Raw genomic sequence first — 23,512 nt, forward strand, 5'->3', positions numbered from 1 at the left:
TTATCGGTTTACTAAATACATAAGATTGAATTTTTAATATTTGCTTATTGTAATAACCACAACACAAATGAAATATGTGTTTATTAAACTCCTAGAATAAATATGCAAACTGCATTACGAACGTTGACAGCATACCACGACTGTTTTACTTTATCTCAGTGAATAGATGGAAATTATATCCATCTATTCACTGAGATGCGTGTTTCATTTCACACGCTATTGATTATGAAATATTACAAAACTTGGAGTGAATATTACCTCAGGAAGTATCTTACGGTGAAATGAAAACAATTACCGTTATATATTGTTAGTTAATCAATTATTAATTAATTAGATTTTTCTTTTCGCATCTATTAATCGGAGAAAAAGAAAACATTTCCGGTAATTTGTGAAATAAAATTGTAACGCGCCTGTAATGTAAACACTATGTACAACAAATAACTTATTTGTTTTGTCAGCTACTAGTTAACGGTATAGAAAAGCGATTCATCATCTGCAATCAGAATATTTTTTGTTACAAGCAAATTGAATGTTGCAAGGCCCTCTTGGGTAGCACAATTGATAGGATCGTCCCCCCCCCCCACCTGGTGGAAAAGACCTGAGTTTGATTCCCGTTGATGACGGAAGGAATTTTAATAGCCCATTTCCCAACGTGACTGAGTTAGTCGGTCTCTGGCGAGGGTTGGATGGTTTTTTTTTCTCCAGGAAACTCTGGTTTTTCGTCCAGAAAACAGAAAATCAACCTAAGAAAACACGTTAACAGACAATATACACGGAGCAATATGGCCTTAGTCGCAGATGGCCCTAAAACCTTACAACAACAACAATATTGCAGGCTGTCGACATAAAGAACTAGGTCATCGAAGTCCTTTCCTTCCATTTCTTTGTTTAGTGATTGGTGAGTTGATAAAGGTAGTTTTGTATCTTCAAAAGCTACTCACATGTGAAAAGTAGAATTTTTCTTGTTCCCTTCTGTGTTTGTGGATTATTATGGTTCGATTTAAACTGAAATATTTGCTGGGATGGGAGAACCCAACCTCTATAATGTAGAAGTGGTGGACTCTTAATCGCCAGTACGTTCATGAGGTGATTTTGGATTTCCTCATGATAATGTTTTTTTTTGTTATATTAAAGGCAAGTATGTGAATGGATAAAAAAAACCTTTTCCATTCGCATGAAATTGTGACGATCTATTGTTCTTTCTCTTAACTCCTGCAACAAATTCAAGTGAGAAAAGTTATTTCACTTCAGCAGCCACTCCCTGCTCCTTTTTGATATTACCCTGTTTCTTTTTCCTTAATAATAAACCCAAAGAAGTGCCAATTTTTTCAGTTCAACAGACGTTTTAACATCAACGAATACTACTTATTCAGTCACAAATTTTTTGGGCTTGTATGACTAACTTGTGTAAACGTCCGTGACTGACTGATGGTCACGGACGTGCTTGAGTGTGTCCGCGCCATATTTGTTCAAACTTACATGACTGTTTTAATTGACAGACTTGCTTGAGGTTGTTCGGCTCCTTTAAATCTTCAAATTCGTCAAGTAATAATAATTAAAAAAAATAATAGTAAACACTTATTATGGTTACCCGAGAATAACGTCACCCACCTATGGGTATTATGTCTAGAAATCGAGTGTGTTTCTAGCGGGTTTGCTTGTTTTGCGGATGAAAAACCACTTTTTTTCGTCAGCAAAACAGGCAAACTTTCTCTTCTCGCCTGAGACCAACTAACAGCCACAGAGTGATAAAAATCCCATAGCAGTTCCTCAATCATTGATGGGATTCGAACTTAGCTCTTTTCCACCTGATATGGGAGATTAATGAAGGCTCTCAATGGATTGAGTGCCCCTCTCACCTCTCTTTAACACCATGGTATAAAGGGATGCGAGAGGGGGGCTTTAGTGTTTATAAAATTTCTGAAACAAACGTAGTTTAGTCTATTTGAGTTTTAAATATTTACCTTATCTGGTGTATAATCCATTAAGGGGCTATCAAGTCCATACTCCTGGCGAAATATGAGATGCTGAAATTAAATTCAATAAATAAATATTGATAATCATTGATATTTAGAATAATTAGTTAGAATAATTATCAGACATTGAAAAGGCAAGAAAAGGGCTAGCTATAGTCTGAGAACATACCTTCACCTATAATCGGCTAGAGCCTACTCTCCTTTTAAAGCTAGAATAAGTGTCAGTGTTTTAATAAGAAACACAATTTTTCTCACTAAGCGGCACATTGAATAATGTTCCTCTTATTGAGAATTTTATTTGTTTATTTTCCTATATAAGGGGTGTGCCCACTAGAATGATAGTTTTGTTTTACAGGGCACTGCTCTATTTGGAAATATTACAAAATATAACTTAGTTTAGAATGACAGATATTCAGATACTGCAAGTCTTAAATGCTAACGAGAGAAAATACTTACTTTTCTCAGCATATTTTCTGCCTTTTGTAAGTCGAACTGTCGAGCTGAAATTAAAAGAAGTAGCCATTAAGCCTTGAAACCTAGATAACTGTTTGAAGGCAACGCTGCTGCCTTTGTTTTATTGAATAAATGAATGAACAAAACGTTAAGAAAATATTTGACATAGTTCGCTGTTGAGATATGCCAATTTGAGGTTTTAACGCTATTTATAGATATTGTAAATTTTCAATAGATATTTATAAATTGAAGGTTTAAATTTTAATTATAGAAAATATCATCAACATTGAATTGCTGTTTTTATGCGTAGTTGTATAACATCTCTGATTGATAAAAGTTAAGATTATCGTTTGAAAAAAAGCCTTAAATTGCATTAAAAAATAGGAAGAAAACTTAAGGAACAGTCTTTTCCTTTTTCTCCTCTCTGGAAAATGTTTTCTTTTGTGGAAAAGACCTGGGTTCGAATCCTGTCAATGACGCAACAAATTCTTATGGGTCTTTTTTGCAACGTGACTGAGCTATCTGGTTTCAGGCGAGGGTAGCATGGTCCCCCCCCCAGAAACTTGGGTTTCTGGGGGGGGGAACCATAGCAAACAGCAAATTGACCATAGAACATATGCAATTTATAAACGTATTATACAGTATACTGTGCAATCCTAAGATGCTGATGTGCTTGAAACCCTACGACACAATAATCTAAAATGATAAATAAATTACGCTGATTCTGAAAAGGATTTGTTAAAAAGATTTTATTGATGTTATTGGTAATAGTATTTCAAGTTCCATGTCAGAATTTTCTGATCACGAGACCCAGGGAACGTTTCGGTACCAAAATTTAGACAAATTATAAGTCTAAAATGACAATTAAATTAATTAATGCTGGGTTTTGCATCTGGGTAGCAATAGTCCCAAATATAATTATCAAGTGAGGGACAGCACAGAACAATGCTGAAGACGAAAATGCCCTGGGGGGGGGGGGTGTTGTAATTTAGTCTGAATTAAAACCGCTGGGTAGTAAGCATATAAATACTATTAGTGATATACAGGAAATATGCCAGGAAACAAAGTTCTTATTATGGAATTTTTTTTTTTTTTGTAAAGTTAAATGCGTTTCTATTAAAATAAGCAACTTGTGTAATGTCTCTTTCCAGTGAAGTCAGTAATCTTCCACAAAAAACTTATTTTGCCGAATGTACATATCTGAAGAAACTTTTGAAATTGGTCTGATTAATTTTGAAATAAAAGCACCGGTTCAGGTTAATTATTTATGTTTATGCAGTATAATGAAATAAGACAACTTGCCATCTTGAATAAGTTATTAAAGAATCATGCAATAATTTATGTGCAAGTTTATTATTAAGTATTAAATGAAAAACATTAGACGAGTAAGTAATAACTCTACGAGCTTTAGGCTTGCATCATGTTCTAATTGGATATTCCCACTTCACTTCTTTGTTATTCATGCTGTATCTTTTTAATCCATTTTTTATGAAACCCCAAACACGAGTGGTATTAGAGTAGTACTTAATACCGTGCATGGGCTGAAGGTTGAGAAGAAAATACTTGTTGACATTAGACTTGAATTTCTGTAGATTGTATTTTTCAGGAAATAAGTATGAAAGAAGGTTGTTTTAGAAAACGAAAGTTGAATAAATAAATGAGGATATAAACAAGTTGGTTTTGTGAATTTGGAGTTGGACAGTAAAAGGATGTTGGCTGGATGCGGCACGTGTTCGGACTGGTTTGGAAGAGAGACAGAGCAGGAATTATAGAAGCCAATTCCCCGTGCAAGTATCTGTAGAAATGGCATGCAGCAGAAACAGAACGTCTATAATACAGAGTGCAGACTCTGTTAAAGATGAGTCTTTAATTAACCCAACTGCCCTCTTTCGAATAGAATCTAGAAGCCTGAGAGACGTTTTGGGGGCACCGCCCCAGATGTGGGAACAATATTTCATGGTAGGGCGGATTTGAGATTTCTACAGAGTGAACAGTTGCTTGGAAGAAAAGTAACGTCGAGAGCAAAAGAGAAAACCCAGTTTTTTGATGCAGAGGAAGCAATATTTGTAATGTGCTTATGCTGAGAGAGATTAGAAGTCATGGTAATTTCCAATAGACATACACTGCCTTACCATTAATATCCGGATACCCCTCCATGGATGGGGAAACAGGTCCTATGCATGTAACACGTCAGAGAACCTGCTATAAATATGCATGCAACGTGACACGTTAAACAGAATTGATCACCTCAAAAAATGCGATACGCCGATTAACATGGTATAAGGAGCGGGAATCCTGGACTGTAGAGCAGTGGAAAACAGTCCTATGGACACACGAGTCAAGGTTCACACCCTACCAGTATGATGGCCGTTCCTGGGTGTGGCGAATGCTAGGGGAACAGTTACTTCCTGATTGTATCCTCCCAGCAGTGTTTGGTGGAGGCACTGTCATGGTATGGGGCTCCTTTCATGGTTTGGCTTGGGCCCATTAGTCATTATTGAGAAAAACCATGAATGCTGTGCAATACCAGGACAACCTGGACAATTATGCACCCCAAACATTATGGCAATACTTCGGGGAAGGCCCATAACTGTATCAGCAAGACATACTGCTCTGGTCGTACCAGAGTGGTTTGAGGACATGGGTGTGGAAAAGTTGGATTGGCCAGTCAAGAAGGCTGATCTGAACCCTATCGAGCATCTTTGGGATGTATTGGATCGTCGGGTGCGTGCACGTCAAGATTGCCCAAAGAACAAGGCCGAACTGGTTGCTGCGTTTAAAGGCCGAGTGGAGAAACATATCACTTGACATTTATAAAAAGCTGGTTGAGAGTATGCGGCGAAGATTGAAGGCCGTCATAAAAGCAAAATGTTTCAGCACAAAATATTAAATGGCACAATAAAAGCTCTTTTTTTGTCTAAAGGCAGGTGTCCAGGTATTAATGCTAAAGCAGTGTATATGACCTTGCTTAGAAATCGGAGTGTAATCGAAGATAAGCGTAGGAGCAGAAGGATCCGCTTTTTGTGAGATATAAGACAGGACTGAGTTTTAGAAGGATTGAAATCACCTAAATTATCTTTGTTCCACTGAACAATTACCTGGAGCTCAGCATTTAAGGATTTGGTAGTGGATGTTCCAGAAGTTGAAGCTGTTTTTGCAGGTAAGGTCTCTCAAACTGGAAGGTGGAATGCAACGTGCTGTCATCTGCATGACTATGGATAGAATTTACGGTCAATGGAAGAATGTCATTAATATAGAAGAGCAAAAGAGTTGGAGAAAGAACTGAACCTTGGAGAACACCGCATTAGTGGAAAAGTTAAAAGACAGAGAGCCATCTACCATCACCCGCAGTGAGCGGTTAGAGAGAAAACTGGATACCCAATTACAAAAAACAGTTGGCAAACCAGAAGATGGCAGCTTATTTAGCGGCCAATAGCTTTGCCAAGAGATCAGAATGCTCGACTACCATTTGGACAAGAAGCAAGTTTTCTACTCTTAGCCTGTTCGAAATTTAGTTTGGACTGATTAATAACTACTTTACAATTGTTGCGAGCTTTGTTTGTAGGCAGAAAATGAACCTGGAGATTTGGAAACAAGCCACTTGCGATATGCAATATCTTGAACAACCTTAGTGCATTTACTGCAAAGCCAAGGTTTAGATAAAGGGAGATTTTAAGGTGGAGCGTGAAATAAAGGGTTTCATCCCTCCAAGCATAATTTCACTGACACGATCTGAGCAAATAATTTCACTGAGCAAACATTGATATCAGAAGATGTGAAACAGTAATCTGACTAAGGAAAAGAAGAAAAACCTCGCAGATCATCCCATTTTGCGTTCTTGTAATGCCAACCAACACTAGGTTGAGAATGGCCCCATTGGACAAAAGCCCATCACCAGTTGTTACCAGAGGTGCCTAGAGGATCACTCACCCCTCGACTGTGTACTTAGAAAGGTTGTTTTTGAGAAAACGATAAAACAGGTTGGCTGCGTTTTTAGGACTGTCTGGTGATCTGGTAGGTAAATGAAGAATTTTGTGGTCAATAGTAATTGCAAAAGTCTCGACCAGCTGGGTCAGTGTGACTAGAAAACGGAAGCCAGCTGGAGTTGTGAACATTAAAATCACCAAGAAAAATTACCTCACTGTTAGGAAAGTTGTACTGGAGAAAGTCAAGTTTCAAAGAGAGTAAGTAAGAGTTCCAACTGATTAGTGGAGTTGGGAGTGTGGTAGAGGCAACAGATGAATTTGATGAATTGAAATTAAAACTGAGACCACGTATATTTGTGAAATGAACGAGGAAGTGTTTTGGAGGTTTAGATCTCTTCGCGGATAAGTTTGTTCAATTAAGTTGACAATTAATGACATATTCAGTAGTAAGAAAAGGTGGGAGGACATGCTGTATGAAGTAATGAAATATTTGGATATGGCGTACACGTGGCAAGAATATACCCAGCTCCTTGAAATAATGTAGCCTCGACAATGCCCCCGCATACACACTATTAGGACTTCCTCCACTCACTATCTGGCAGAGTAGATTGCAGAAAGATTATACACTAGCTGATCCGGAAGCCTCATATAGAGTTACGAATAGGTCCGGTCCGGTGGACTATCTAGCAGTCGGCCTGCGAACACGTTTTTTACATCTGTGTCCTCGAAATGTAAGGAAGATTGGAGCTCGCCATGATGTCGATCATAACCTCAAAAGACATCAATCATACTGCATGATTGAACAGATGGGGAGGGCAGGGAGTTGCCAGAGCTTTGCTCTGGAAACTGAACATGGGTTCCACCACTTCAAGCCTCCAATAAGCTTGTTTGTTTGTTGTTTGTTTGGTTGGTTTTTAGGAGCATTAGCATCTAAGGCCATATTGCTCCGGGATATGCGGTGGTCATTCCTTGACCTTTCCGCATCCTCCGTATTTGGTGGTGACGGGCTCGAACCCCGGTCTAATCAAGAAGCGTGTGCTACGCACTGCTGCTCCTTCCCACCTGGCTACGGAGGCGCCTCCTCCAATAAGCAAAGTAGTGGTATTGCGGCAGTTGATGAGAGTCATCTACCACTTAATATTGCCTGGTAACAGAGAGGGGCGGCATTCCTTCGTGTGGTGTGGGCGTCACACCTCGGCCCCCTGCCTACGCACCTGGGTAGTCACCTTCAGTATGCTAGGCGTCGTATGTCAGGACTTGCACATGGAGATTATACCCAGGGTTACTAAAGTCCCACCATCGTGAAGGTGCAAGCAGAGGATTTGGCTGTCACAGACCGATCGGACTTATCCAAAATTAGGTCTATCTGACTTGAGTGTCACCCGAATGTCAGTCTCATCAGCTTTGTGGACTCCCAATAGGAAGCCCAGCTTGGCATACCCAGAGAGAATGTCTGTGCCAGCGCCAGCGTCAAGGACAAATTTGATTTACCTGAAGATAAATTCAAAACTCAGTCGTTATAAGAGAGGGGGGGCGGAATCTGATTCAAATAACTGAATCAGATTCTGAAATATAATCCAAATAAGTAAATTAAAAAAAAATCATCGTTGTTAAATAACTATTATTAGAGAAGTAATGAAACAGTGATAACATTGAAATGAAACCGATCTTAACGAACAAATTTGTGATTGTTTTGATATATTCGTTGTGATTGTACTGTTGTGTTAGTTCTTTGGTAATAATTATTTAACAACGAGGTTTCTGCAATTTATTTTTCTGTTTGATAAGTAACTTACAAAAATTGAATCAGATACCGAAAAAAATTGAGTATCTGATTCAGTTAGGTGACCTCAGTGACGAAGATTTAAATTAAAGTGTGCCCATTCCGCGAAAAAAGTGAACAAACTGTGTACATCTAAATTAATTATCAGAAAAACTTACACTCCTTGCCACCAATATTTATTGTACACGTATATTAAATGAGTGTATTCTGATTAGGTAGGGTAGTTTATATAACTTTAAAGGGTTATCCAAACTATAAAATTGATGTTTTGGACTAGAATAAGTACTAATATCATTTATTGTAGTCCAAAATACTAATGATTTTCATACTGGGGAAGAGAGAAGCGGGTCCTTTCATTATAATGGACTCATCGAGGAAATACTAAACATAGAAAAACGAGAGTGAGCACATAATCATAACACCAGTACCAATTAATAAAAAGGGTCTTACCTCTTAGCCATCGAAGCAGAAAGTGATCATCGTGATGTGGTTGAATAACATCCGCTATTACTTCACGGAACTGAACAAAGAGAGAACAAAATTAAATTTACATCCTAATTATTGAAATGAAACTTCACATCTCAAAGTTTCAATTTACTTTTACGTCCATGTAAAAAAAAATAAAGAAAAACAGTTACATTATTATTTATCTTCAGCAGCTGTTTCTTCAGAGCTGTTTTAAAATGTCATAATTCATGTTTATAATGAGGAAATTGCAGATAAACTATGATAGCGTGCTCTAATGCTGAAGTGAACGTCCTTCTTTATACTTCCTCCAAGGTATAAAGGGACAATTTGGATTTAGTGATGACTTACCTCAGTCTACAATTCAGTGGTTAACTCAAATGTTATCATTAAAGAGTAGACTGAGAGAAGCGAGAACTATTATTCCCGAGAAACTATCGTACCTTTACTGAAAATAAGCCACTGTAGCGTTTTCTGTTTGGGAAGCGTTTGCTTATTGGAAAGTGCAAGGTTAAGCAACGTTGCGAAGGATTTCACAACGTGAGATGTTATCGTAATGATGCTGTACTGGAATCTTTGTTTGACTTCTTGAATTTACTGCGAAATGATTGCCTTAGTGCAGTAATGATACGTATTAGTAAATCCCTTGGGTCAAAGGTATAAAAGACCGTACGTGCATCACATTCCAGTAATAACAAATTAATGTCGTTGACTTTTGATACTTTTTTTTGGTACCTTGCCTCGTCACTCGACCTAGCCGAGTGATACACGCACTTTGAGTGTATCGGACCGTCGTTCAAGCTCGCGTGACTGCTAAATACGGTTAATGATTGTATCCATTGGCAAAATAATGAACGTAAACTCTTCTGGCCTGGTGGTCGTGTCGGGGTATAAACAAGAACATTAAATACTGACATGGCTAAGACATGTGCTTATCATAAAATGCAGAATTTCAGGGTGTCTGCCAGAAGAGTTGTTAGTGTCACAAATGAGACTAATTCATTAGGATGAGCCTCGAGACATGCTCCTTTTATTTTCACGAACTGTCCAAGGCCGCAACTATCACGAGCGGGAAATTGCCCTCTCGGATAACCCGAGCACTACTTTATATTCTTCATTCATATATTGTTCACTTTCCTCCAACTAATTTTTCTACACTCTGGGACATTAGTGTCTACGAGGACAGGAGTGTCTGCTTCTATCCTTGCCCAATCTTTCCTACTGTTAGCTAAACTGCTACACAATTTCCTGTGAACACAACATGTTCACAAAATGATAGTAATGTAATGCTACCAAGCTCTGTCTTTGCAGAAAGTCGCAAGATAGGCCAGCAGATATACCCAATCACATAAACCACATTTATACAGAAAAATCTCATAAATAACATTCCTCCATGAAACATTTATAGCAGCCACAGTCGTTAGATATAACTACCTCAAATTTTTATCTTTAAGGTCACTTAAGAGGGGGGGCTAAGTTATGTTGGAAGAATTTAAAGCCATTTGACTCAGTTACGGTATGAAAATAAAAGTTCCTTCTGCCTACGTGAGACTTGAACGCATACTTTTTCCACAAATGTAGAAGGACAGAGATTGTTAGCAGCGAAGGCCCAGAGTAACGATTTTACCTTTACAATGTTGAATCCTATTTTTATCCAGCCTAACTAAATGTTAAAAAAAAGATTTCATCGTCTGCATGAATTTTTAAATATGCGTGCAAAAACTGTTTTGATTTGTTCTACATTCGATAAGAATAAAGCATTTTTAATTTTCTACAGTCCTTAAAATATGTTATCGAAGTTCTGCACCAAGACAGGACTGAGTAGACAAAAACAACTTGTAAAAAGAGAATTCCATCCAAATGAATGTCGCAATAAAGAGTAACCAATCCTTGCCGGTTTTGATTAATAAACACAGCAGAGTTATTCAAGGTATACGAAAAAATTACTAAGTTATCTTTCTCTCGTGGTTCAGTTTTGGCGTTTTAAATTGCTCGTTTCAAAATTTCTTGACCTTTTTATCGTTGGTGCTTTAAATAAAGGAAAAAAAAATACCAAATCATAGTCGAAGGTCTCTGACGAAATAGTAGCTGTAAGCAGAATATTAAGGAGACTCAGAAGGAAATTTGGAGGGAAAAACATTTTAATGTTCTCTTGCTCCGCACTTGTTTTCCTTGAAATTATTATTAATCTGATTCCTGGGACCATTTTATGTACGATAGGGAAATGCATCCCCCCCCTCTTGCTGCCGCAAGGGGAATATGCGTCAGCAAGAGAGGGGTTTCCTGAGTTGGTTTCTCCATTGCAGTAAGGCCTGTCAGAACAGACATATACGCTACATATATACTAACCATTCACCCACCGGTCATGCAGAACACAGAACATATATTTTTTTTTAGTTTAACGCAACAATTTGACATTAAGAATAACTTCCTTTCACGCATTTATCTTGTTTCAGTCATCACCTTGCACTCGGAGACAAGACCGTATTCCCCCAAATACAAACATGTTGCTTGTCTCCCACGTACACATGTTTTTTTATTATTATAATAAATCACAAGAAAAAAACAAAACAAGATTGAATATTAAACATGCAAGCCCAAAACAATGAAGATAATGCATAATAATTGAACAATATTTCCTTGCCAACTTACAACAATTTATTTGCCAACTCAGTTTCATGAACAATGAAGGGGACAGCTTGCAGGCTTTGTAGAATTGACGTGAACTTATCCTGAAGTATTTCCCGACCATTTGTCTTAATCTTAAGCAGTTTGATAAATTACAGAATCCCAATAAAGTTAAGAAATAAGGTTTCTTTCAATAATAAACTGTTTTTATAGATAAGATTTTCAAAACTGCAAATAACTGGTCGTGAAGTGTACCTGCAATCCTCTTAAATGTTAAACGCAAAAAAAAACTAGTATATTTGTTTTAAAAAAAAGTATAATTTGCTAAAGCAAATTATACTTTATCTATACTGTATATTAAAGTTTTGTGATTTTTTTTAATGCAAGTACCACCCTTCTGGCAGACAGGCTGTCCTACGGTTGTCAATAATTGATAGCGATAAACCAATTTTTATTCATTCAAAACATAACCTTCATTTCAGAATAGTAGTAGTAGTCGCATGTGATGCAACATTAGCCAAAAAAAAAAAAAAAAAAAAAAATCACACGATTCCCTCCAAATACCTGTCCAGTTCCTCCTTAAATTTATTTAACCTATCAACTTCCACACGACAGATGGAAGTTTGTTTCAGCAATTAACCACCCGCTGACTAAAGGGGGTGGTTAATTGCTGAATTTATGCCCCCTTAGGTTCGTAATCTGAACAAGTGGAAGGATCCCATCAGAATTCAGCGTACTCAACCTATTCAAGGCCTTATATACCTCAATCAGATCACTGCGCAGGTGCCTAGTCTCCAGCCACTGCAATTTGCAGAACTTAAGCCTCTCTTGGTAAGAGGATCCCTTAATTTCCCCTCACCAATCTTGTCCTTCTCTGTACACGCTCAAGTAAATCTACATCCTTCCTAAAATGAGGCCTCCAGACCTGTACGCAGCACTCAAGGCGTGGCCTGACCATTGCCTTATACAGAGGGATAATCACCTCCTTTTCCCTGCTAGAAAAATTCCTATATATCATTGACAAAACCCCATGACCTGACCTGGCAGCCTGTCTGCATTGCTCAGAAAACTTCATATCTGACTGCACAATTACTCCCAGGTCTTTCATTTTCTACCTCCTTAAGTGTAGTACCACACAGTTGGTACGTTTCTCTGAGGTTACGTTCCTTTATCTGCAAATTTTTAATGCATAAATAATCACTACTGATAATCAGATCAAGAGTATTACTCCCATATTAGGGCCTCCCGTAATCTCTTACATATACCCCTACTGTATATGTATTATGACTGTAAATTGCGTGTGTTCGCTGGTCGATTTGCCTGTTTTGCTGACGAAAAAATCCAGTTTCTCGGGAAAAAAAAAACCTTGCTATCTACGCCTGAGACCGACTAACTCAGCCACGGAGTGAAAGCCCACTAAAGTTCCTCGTTTCATCGACGGGATTCGAACTCTGGCTTTTCCACCCGGTGTGGGGAGGACGGTGACGATACCACTGTGTTACCCACGCAGACTGTGTGGTACTACAGTCAGGATAGTGGAAAATGAAAAAAAGACCTGGGGATAATTGTGCAGTCAGATATGAAGTTCTCTGGGTAATGCAGAGAGCCCGCCAAGACAGCTCATGGGGTTTCGTCTGTTCCTATACAGGAACTTTTCCAGCAGGTATAAGGGAGTAATTATTTCGTTGGATAAGGCAATGGGTAGGCATCATCTCATACAGGTTTGGAGGCCTCATTTTAGGAAGGAGGTAGTGATGGAATGGGCGCAGAGAAGGGCATTGAGATTGAAGAGAATGAAAGGTGGTCTAACTAAGACAGGCTTAAATCCTTCATATTGCGTCGTCTGGAGACTAGTCACCTACGAGGAGGTCTGAATGGGGTGGTTAAGGCTTGAATGGATTTAGTAAACTCAGTGCTGATGGCATTCTTCCTCTTACTCAGAGTACACGCATGAGGGGGCATAAATTCAAATTGAGGAAGGATGGTTGCAAGACACATGTGCAGCGATTTGCCTTCAGCCAACGGGTGGCTGATTGTTGGCACTTCCATCTGTTGTTGTGGAAGTGAGTAATTTGAAAAATTCAAGGAAGAACTAGTCAAATTATTGGCGGGGATGGACAGGCGATTTTATCTTTTTAAAACCTTGCTTTCTTTCATCATATACTACTACTATCGATTATAATAATAATTAATTATAACAATAATATCTTCTCCATATATTTCTTCTTCTATATATACTTGTGAAATGCTTCTAAGACTAGAAGTCTTCTTATAATATTTGCTTTCGTTTTTAGTAGGCTTAATTGTATTAAGGAAAAAAGAAATGACATTTGAATAGTTAAAAAAAAAATTATTTTTGGTAGATGGAATTTTCAGAAACATGCTGCCCAATAAATTAATTAAATTGAAATTGCGAGAATTAGTAAAATTACTTTCTTACCTGTGTTAAAATCATCTCCTGGCTAGCACTTAAATCGCCCAACTTCCCACTCATGTTTTCAGATGTGACTGTTTACTCCTTAGATCTTTTCCCAAAAGGCACCTGGCAAGCAGAATAAATTTTTAAACTTCTCTTTAATAAATTATTGCAAGATGTTCCCGTTAATACAATTTTAAATTTTAAGGAAGTATCATGTTTACAAGTACACTAGCTTACTAAAAGTCATGAATACCCTTTTGATTAAAAGGAAATTTCGTGCGAATTTGCAAATATTTTGGCCTATAAATGTGGTAAACTATTGTCCGAATTCATTTCAAGGGCACAGCGAACGATGAACACGCTCGGAAAGAGGTAACAGTTTCTCAGATCGAGACCAGCAACGCGTTGAGGAAATGGAAGTCCAGAGACACTGAGCCTAAGAAACTAACAGAGAAACCTAATTTACTGACTGACAGGAGCCAGCTGTCTTGAGTTGCACTCCTTAATTCATCTCGCCATCAGACCCCGCAGAATCTGAGTTTGGAGCTGCGTAATCGGTAACAAGCAAACGAGCGGTAACTAAAAGCCACAGGTTCTCAAACAGTGGGTCGCAAATTTTTTTTTAAATTTTGGCTCTGGTTTTAAATATTATCGTGCTTTATTTATTCTCGGTGCAAAGGTTTTATTTTATCAAGTTATAATTCCCTATCATTATTTAATTTGATATATAGATTAGGATTGTTAAGAGTAATGACATATTGATTTGTTTGGTTACTGATTTGACTGGGGTCGTACAAATTCATTTATCATTTTAGAGGGTCACAGTATCTCAAAGTTTGAGCTCTGCTGAACTGTGAAATGAACGGGTGGTCTGAAGATGGTGAGATATAGATGAGCAAAACTACCAGCTTTCTTCAAGAAATCGGTAGTCTGTTAGACGCGAATTGAAATAGTCATTGACAAAAGATGGGTCAATTTCTTTGAATTCTTTGTTTTCTTCGTAACTTAAATGTCCCATTACTATTATAGATATGAAAACATAACGTGATGGTACAAGTTTTTATCCATATGGTGTTGGGTTTCATTGTTTCTGTGCCTTTGTTATACCCATATTTTTTGTTTTTTGCACTGAGGTCTGAACTGCACCTAACAAAGCCATTATATCCCTGAACTTCGCTCTTGAGTGAACAAATCACTCCTACTGTATAGCGCCAGGTGAAGTGAATTCTTTATAGTAAAGTGGATACTTAAATAAACTGGACTTATTTAAAATATCCTCTCAAAGGAATTTTTCCTATTGTATCTCTACTCTGTTCGTGGGGCGTATAGTTTCTGGAATCGCCCTGTGTTTTACGCAGTGGTGCATTGAATAACATCGTTGCTCGATTCCCATCGCAGCTAACAGTCAGAACGTTTGTTGGACGTAACTCATTTGTGGCTAAATTTTTGATCGTATTTTTATAAAAATCAGTATAATGAATAAATTTTTGTCAATAGCTCGTTTATAATAAAAAAAAAAAAAAATGAAATATTTCCCCCTAAAAGTTGAACCACTTTTTTCTGAATTTTAATTGACACATCGTTATATTTAAAACAAAAGTTAGTCATTCGTAAAAAGCGGCAAAAAGTAAATTAATTTGTTATAACATGTTATGTTAAAATGTCAATTTTGAATACATAAAAATTTGTAACAGTAGGAACCCTAAAATCGCACAGTGGCTTGAGGACAAAGCTGATCTATACGCGCCATTCAGTTTTTTCCAGATTTATTAGAGTTATTAGCATTTAAACAATATACCTCCCTTTATTCAGTTTCTCATCCCTCACATCCCATTTGAGAATAACCCTTTAACTATACAACATTCAAAAAATCCACAAGTTGCGCATTCTTAGGATGGTGCATCTTATGTAGACCAGGTGGACCCAACAAATGGAGTACTAGTAACCCATCCAATGATGTCCAACCAAACTTGCATACAAATATGGTAGCATGCCTACATCAGAACATAGATGTATTATTTATTGTTAAACCACTAGACGGTCATTCTGGCGTTCTTACGCCGATAAAATGATAGATCAAAATTCAAATTTGCGCAGTTTACTTTCCTTCAGAACATACAATTAGAATGGAACTTGGAACATGGATTACTACGAATTTACCACCTAATATTTAAACCTTCATTGCAGGGGATTTCGGCATGCCTCTTTCACGTTTTCTGCATGCAAAGAATTTCCTAATAAACTTCATCAGTACGCTGAGCCTTCACCCTCGTCCAACCTCATCTCGTGAAGAGATAAACAGTGAGATATGATTTTTCATAACCTTTAGCAGGTGGCACTTACAAAATCTGCAATATTCTTCAACGCTGACCGTGATTAGATCGGGGTTCGAGCCCGTGACCACCAAATACGGAGGATGCGGAAAAGTCAGGGAATGACCATTGCATATCCCCGGAGCAATATGGCCTTAGTTGCTAATGCTCCTAAAAACCAAATAATAACAACAACAACGCTGACCGTCTTTGGACTGTTTTATGGGATTCTCAGTTCAACACGCCTTCCGCACAAAATATAGATTCCTCATACCATCGTTATAGTGTTTGCCTTCAGATTCCTCAATCCTCCAGTTATAATTTACTATCTCTCTTCATTAGATTCGAAACAATACTGGTCCTGAAGCTGCTGGGATTCAGATTTTATGAAATTGCTGTTAGCGGAGCCTCTGGGCAAATAAACGGACCTTAAGCTTGCCATTCAGAAAAAAACAAATCTTTTGGGGAGTGACAAAGAAATATATCTGATGGAAACTTCATTGAGTGCAAAAAATTTAGAGCAAGATATGTACAACGGTGAAGACGACAATTCAACGTTGAAATAAAGAAAAGGTTCCAAGAGCAAAGAGAACGAAGCTAAAAAATAACGCAAAATTCTCAATGCAGGACAATGTCTTTGAACAGTGGGTAGCTGACTCATTCCAACAGGAAAACGACGATCTTGTCTGCAACTTGAAACTAGCTGCGAGCCAAGTGGACAGTATGTTAGCTGATTTCATAAAGAAAATGAAACAAAAAAAAATTAGTTTTAACTTAAGATTTGAACTTAAAATCATTACCTTTAATGGACAGAATATTATTGATGCGGTTATTAAGATTCCTGAAATCAAGTACAGCTCCTGACAAATTTCCAAATTTTATTCTGAAAATATACAGCGTGCACATAATTGACGTTCTCCTTCATATATATGTACAACGATGTTTTGAAAACAAAGACATGTCCAGTATTTGGCATTCATACGTTGTAAAGCCTGTTCCCAAAGTAAAAGATACGAAAGTGCCTAAGGGTTACATTTTGTTTATTTATTTATTTAGGTGATTCCAACCAACGTTTGGCAAACCCACCAATTATAGTACGGTTTACAGTTTCGTACACAGATATTATGATACAACTTTCAATTTAGAATATCATACAGAATGCGAAGAGTGAGGTATGATATCGTACAAAGTGAGAATCCTGCATTGCAGACATTCTCCTCAATCAATAAAACTAGATCCTCGGTCATTAATAGTCCTTCCTTAGTGTTCTGCAGTCCACCCTTAAATTTCAGTTCACATTAGACATACACAATGGAAGATTCTCGATTCTTTCGGAATCCAATCTACTTTGCATTAATAGAACAATAAACTTCTATCCGTTTGGTATATCACAATCCATCTTTCCTCAATTTAGCAGTCATCAGATTTCTCTTAAGTATTGTGGTACAAAAAACTACTGAGGTCACTCTCTCAAGATCTTTCTTGATGAAGCATATATTTCATTTAGAGGCACAAGGGAAAACAGTGTTTTAAGGAACTCCTGTTAACTTAGTATTTGACCTTACTGCTATCTTTTCTGGAGGCGCTACGCATCTCTAGTTAACAGTGACACAAGGAACTGCTGTTAACACATACTCTTAACTTCCTTATAGAGGTACACGGAACCTCTCGTCATCAGTGGCATAATAACCCACTGATTCATATTCATCCATCTTGTCTTTGCTGCAAGTACTCATTTTCCATATAATCTCCAAACTTTCCTAAGTCTGCAATAGATTCTTCACTGGAATACAAAACACGAATATTTTTAAAATAACTGAATACACCTGCTGTGTAGCCTACAATTTCCCCAAAAGGGTCCATTGAAACCGAACTAGTAAACCATGCAAACATCACTTCCTATCTGAACATGCTCGCTCCCACATCTCATTCTCTGAATTGCTCCAAATTTATTCAACCTTTAAAAAAATTCATGACCCGTCATGAGAAACAAAATATACAAGTCTTTGAATCAATTTACAACTTGTATTCTTTCTTACATCTGGTATAAATTTTCTTTTTATTTCTACTTTATTCAAAGTTTCCCATCGACTTTGCCAAGTATCTATTAACATGTTCATCCACACTCTTCTTTTCTTCCGCTTCATATCCTCTTCGAGATTTCGTTTCATTTCCAGCAGCCTATATGGTTTCCGTGTCGAAATATTAGCACAGTGCCCCGTTGGTAGGGCAGCAACAAATCCAGTGGCAGTTTGCCCATTATAACCTGAAGCGCATCATTAAATACAGTCTTAGACGCTACCAACTTTTGCATCAACATTAACTCTTTGTATTGAATACAGCTTCCGTTCCATATTGGTGAACTGTAAGTTGTTTTGGTACGAATATGCATTCATATATGGGATTTGTTGTCTTCTCCTTAATACTCCATTGCTTCCTGGTTATGCAAGATATCATTCCTATAAATCCTTTAATTTTATTACTTATTGCACTGATATGTCCATAAAACTTCACATGCCTTCCTAAATACTTCAAAGTCATTAATGACTGCAGACTGAACTCTCCTATCTTTATATGCGGTTGTCTCCTTACAGATAGTCTCCCTTGAACGATAAAATCTTTGTTCTTTCTTCAGAAAATCATCAATTTTTGGGGTTAACACCATTAGTTCAATTCTAACAATACCCTATTTGTCATTGTTTCTAGTTTTGCTCTTGATCCTTCTTCTAACACTATTGACCACATTATGGACCGAAAAACTGACCTTTGTGGACATCGTTTCAATGCCTTTCTTGTTACTGCTTCATATTCGTTTTTAACTGTCACAGATCTCTGAAGTACCGGTAATCTTTAATTACATTATAAATTTGCAACGAACATTTTAGCCGCCTTCAACATAATTGGAACACTCTCCGAACTGACGTTATCAAATGCACCAGCAAAATATATAAAGATTTCAATAATAGGCTTAACATTTTCCTCTTCTACTATATTTTGTAGTTGTATTAACCCGTCTTCTGTTCCTTTCCCTTTGAGTAAAGCCAAATTGTTTCTTATCAACATTCTCTCATAGACTTTATCCAAATCAGGCAATGGAATAATTTGTCCATATGAGCTTGGCTCGTTTCTACGTTTTCTGGCGATTTTTAATGTTTTAATAGGGCATCCTTACATGCGCAGGAAACACTCCATCCTTCAAACATGTGTTATACATCTTAGGGTCTAAAAATATGGTTTGGTCATTTTGCCTACATCCGTTTTATCACTTCACCCTCTATCAAATCCAAACTAGAGCATTTCCCTAATCTTATTCTGCCCTTCTTCCATTGTGAAGGGCTCCTCGCTTTCCTTATTAAGACATTCCTCATTTCCCTTTCTTGTTTCCAATTGCAACTGTTTATATTTTACCCCCCCCCCCCTTCTTATACTCCAATTAATTATATGATCCAATATCCTATTAACAGAACTTATCCACTGTTTTGTTTATTTATTATCGCGTTCAATTGAGAAAACAATATAAATTGTTTTCTCATTTGGGCGATTTAAATTTCTCCGTTGATTACTTATAGGCAAATTCCCAAGTTTCTTCGTTACGTAATGTCTTTAGCATATCTCTCCATGTCTGGTATTTTCTTTGAACTACCTGATGTACATGACTTTTTTTTTAAAACCTTGTTCTGCTTTAAGGATTCCCATTTCCTCATTGTCTCCTGTTAAACTTTTCTTCGTTTGATACTTTTTCCGTGTCGGAGGCACTCTCTTGTTTAATTCCGTCAACTCCATTTTCCACCATTTGACTGGTGTCCTTCCATTCTGAGTTCTGTTCATTGACAGAGATGACGATGCATTATAGAAGTTTTTGAATCAGTCTTACTCCATAATCCCCTCTCATATTCTCCTAGTTCTTTTTCTCAAATTCCTTTAGTCTTACTTCCAACAAAATGTTTATAAAATTTTCGCCATTTAGCAGTTTTTGTAACAAATTGCCTCAGTTGATTCCCTATAACCTTCCCTGTCTCCTTTCTTTCCTGCTGGCCAAGTTCAAAGGATATTGCCCTATGGTCACTGGTTACCTACGTTGAATTAACCATCCAATTTGTAATACTTACTATTCTCTTATTTGTAGACCAAGTTACATCAACGTTGGGCCGACCGGGCTAGTCGTGTGGGTAAAGTGCCTGCCTGGCAACCCAAAGGTCGCGGGTTCGAATCCCGCCTCGGGCTTGGAAGGTGCATTATGGCCACAGAAGCCGATGCGCCAACAACTACCAAAAAAAAAAAAAAAAAAAACATCAACGTTGGAGTTGCTATTTACAAGCCAAAACGTCGATTCTTCACCAGCATGGCTTATTAATCCATATATATTCTTCTCTATCTGAGTCATGTTTGCATTATAATTATACCAAATAAAACTCATTTACTTCATTCTTCACAGATACACAGACTACATGTGCCATATATAAAAGGATCTTTAACAGTTATTGTTTGGAATTGTGACTCCAAAGGAGGAGAAACTGTTGAGTGAATATCCTACTAATTTCTCTTTCAGCTCATATTGCTCCTGAAAATGCGCAGTGTCAATATTTTCCGTATTTGCAACAGTTCTGACCTCATCATCCACCAGTCTAGATCTCTGACAATTTAATTGCAGTATTTAAATTTATTGTACTCATTATTAATCCCTTCATTCACTATATTTCCCCATTATCAACTAAATTCTTTCTGCTCTTTCTTTTACATTTCATAACACTCGTAAATATTCAGGACATTTTTTTTTGTCCCTGACCGTGTGCCTTGCATCTCTGTTATTTTCCCAACAATTGACACATGGTTGCTTCCTCTTCTCTTTGACAGACCTTATCTGTACGCTTTTTTGGCATTTGTAACATAAAATTACTAAGTAGAAATCATTGTTATATTTTCACTGGAAAACCTAATTATGACATCTGTTTTTTTTTTTTTTTTTTTTTTTTTTTTTGGCATTGCAAAAGTCTTTAATTCTCTCATTGTTTCATAACAGTCTAATCCTCTCGTGTCAACTATCACTCCCTTATTTGAAATTTTCTTTACTTTCCTTATTCTAACTCTCTTCAAATTTCCTTTAATTTCCCTAGTAATTGTCTTCTGAACGTCATTACTGTTTTTAAAGCCTGATCATTCCCTGGCCTTAATAATTAATATATATAATTATCATTACGTTTACTTTACCTGTTTCCTTTCACAGAATCCTCATGATTCGCCTCTATTTTTTTTCTCCCACATTTTCCTTAATGACATCACTTAAGTACTTATAGTTTTCGTCTCAACACCTTTTGAAACAGCAGACAACACCTTTGTTGTCTGCTGTTTTGTTCTAATTATTTCTTCCTCCAAATAAGCAATTCTGTCTTTCAGTTTCTCATTATTCCCTCCCACATCTATTAGTTCACTCTCCAGTACTCCTCACCACGCCATAAGGTCACTTATAACCCTTCTGCATAAAACCATTTTCTTTTGAAAATAAATATTCTTCCATATAACCCCTTCGCAATTCTATAATCAGTTCATTGAAAGAGTATAATTCTATTCTTCTGTAACTCCATTCCATATTTGTTGATCTTCCATGTCCTCTGTGATTTCTTCATTTGCTTCCAATTCTGCAACGTCTGGTTCATAATCCAATTCCGCATCTTTCTTTCCTTCGCCTGGTAAATTACTTGCATAATTTATTCCACTTTCTTCATTTTTGATCTTTGTTTTCTGTACGTTTTTTCTACTTTATTTTCACTCGCTAATACCATATCTAAGGCAATGTTCTCTCTCTCACCTTTAGAATTTCTTCCTTTTTTCTCCTATTAGTTTTTTGCCTCCATTTTCTTTATTATTTGGAACATGTTTCTTTCTCCCACTTCGTCTCAAATTCAAGCTTGGCGATCTAGTACCATTAGTTGTCGCTGATCCATCATTGTTCTCTTCATCATAGTTTAATCCTACTTTTCTTCTAGTCTGTTGGTTTATTGGAGATCTGCACATCAAGGACGCTTGGCTTTCTAAACCTGACTCAACATTTTCTAGTGCTCTAACTGAAACAAACTTTTCCCCTTCTAATTCCTTTTATTCGCCTCTGCATCTTCAATCTTTCCTTCCACTATCCATGTTTTTCATTTTTGATTTTCTTCCTATAATCCAATTTTCTTGATCATCATCATCATCTGTCATCGTTCCGCTATTCCACGGGTCGACGTATGTAGCCTCGCCACCATGCCCTGTCCTTGTACTTTTCTCCGTCGTTAATTTCACTCCACTTTCCTCCTCTCTTAATGACACCGGTAAAAACGAGAAAATTTTCTATTCAGATTGATGAATCCACAGTTACTGACAATAAAGCCCTTCTAATGGCATATGTTCGTTATTTCGACGATGATTGTAAATTGCAAGAAGAGATGTTGTTTGTAAAATCTATAGAAAATGACTGTACTGGAGCATCCATTTTTGCTACTGTAAAAACATGGTTTGATGAAAAACAAGTATTATTGGAAAATTTGGTATCCTGTGCCACTGATGGTGCGATCTTCATGGTTGGAAGACAAAGGTTTTATAGCCCACCTAAAGGAAGTATGTCCCGAAGTTCTTGCAATACACTGCATTGTGTACTGACATCATCTGGTTGCAAAACATAGTAGTCAAGTTCTTTATCAATTAGTCAGCATAGTTATCAAAACCATCAAGAAAATAAAGTCACATAGCAAATATGATCAGAAAATCTTGTGTTGATAATGAAGAACAGTATGTGAGGCTTCTTTTACATACAGAAGTCAGATGGCTTTCTAAAGGAAACTGTCTAACAAGATTTATAAACCTTTTTGATACGATAATTAGTTTTCTAGAAAGCGAAGGAGACACAGATTTAGCAAAGGAGATCAACAAACACAAAAATAACATATACTATATGGCTTGGATTTTTCGAAACCTTAATGAAGTATCACTTCAACTTCAAGGGAAATTAATTACAGTGATAGACTACAAACGCGTATTAAAAGCCTTCACTGAAAAACTGGAAATATTTGAAATAAATTTAATGAGAAAACAATTTCATGGTATGCAAGAGTTAGCTGAAATCAATGAATCACTCACCGAGAATGATCTTAAGAATTATTCAGATCATTTGTGTTGTTTAAAAGGTGAAATCAAAAATAGATTTTCAGATTTATTTTATTTTGAAGTGAAGCCATGGATGTTAGATCGAAATGGATGCGCTGCCGGGTCTGCTGGTGAATAAATTCAAGAACTCGTTGAATTAAAATGTAACGAAGAATGCAAATATAAATTCGTAAAAGGTGGAATGGGTGAGTTGTCGGAATCAAAAAAAAACTAAAATTCTTTATCCAACGATGTGGTCTGAAATGGCCAAAGTACTTCTTTGTTTTCCACCGTCTTATATGGTTGAATGTGGTTTTAGTTCAGTAAATAAAATATTAACAAGGAAAGAAACAAAATTGATATGTTCAAGAGGAGATATTAGAATTAAACTTACTAACATCATCCAAACCTTGAACTTTTAGCTAAGAAAG

General features: G+C 37.0%; 1 protein-coding gene across 1 annotated transcript in view; it reads right to left on the reverse strand.

Moving 5' to 3' along the window:
- LOC150081801 (SEC14-like protein 2) overlaps nt 1-23,512 on the reverse strand; it is an 80,948-nt gene that overhangs the window by 43,585 nt on the left and 13,851 nt on the right. Inside the window, exons 2-5 of the mRNA XM_090379680.1 lie at nt 13,672-13,773; nt 8,589-8,658; nt 2,433-2,476; nt 1,965-2,027 (exon numbers count right to left, since the gene is read on the reverse strand). Of these exons, the coding sequence (XP_090235806.1) occupies nt 1,965-2,027; nt 2,433-2,476; nt 8,589-8,658; nt 13,672-13,725 (231 nt within the window). The 5' untranslated portion in view covers nt 13,726-13,773. The remainder of the gene's footprint in view (nt 1-1,964; nt 2,028-2,432; nt 2,477-8,588; nt 8,659-13,671; nt 13,774-23,512) is intronic.

The sequence above is a fragment of the Mastigoproctus giganteus genome, chromosome 8, assembly GCF_048544385.1.
Source record: "Mastigoproctus giganteus isolate SK-2022 chromosome 8, ASM4854438v1, whole genome shotgun sequence".
Taxonomy (NCBI): domain Eukaryota; kingdom Metazoa; phylum Arthropoda; class Arachnida; order Uropygi; family Thelyphonidae; genus Mastigoproctus; species Mastigoproctus giganteus.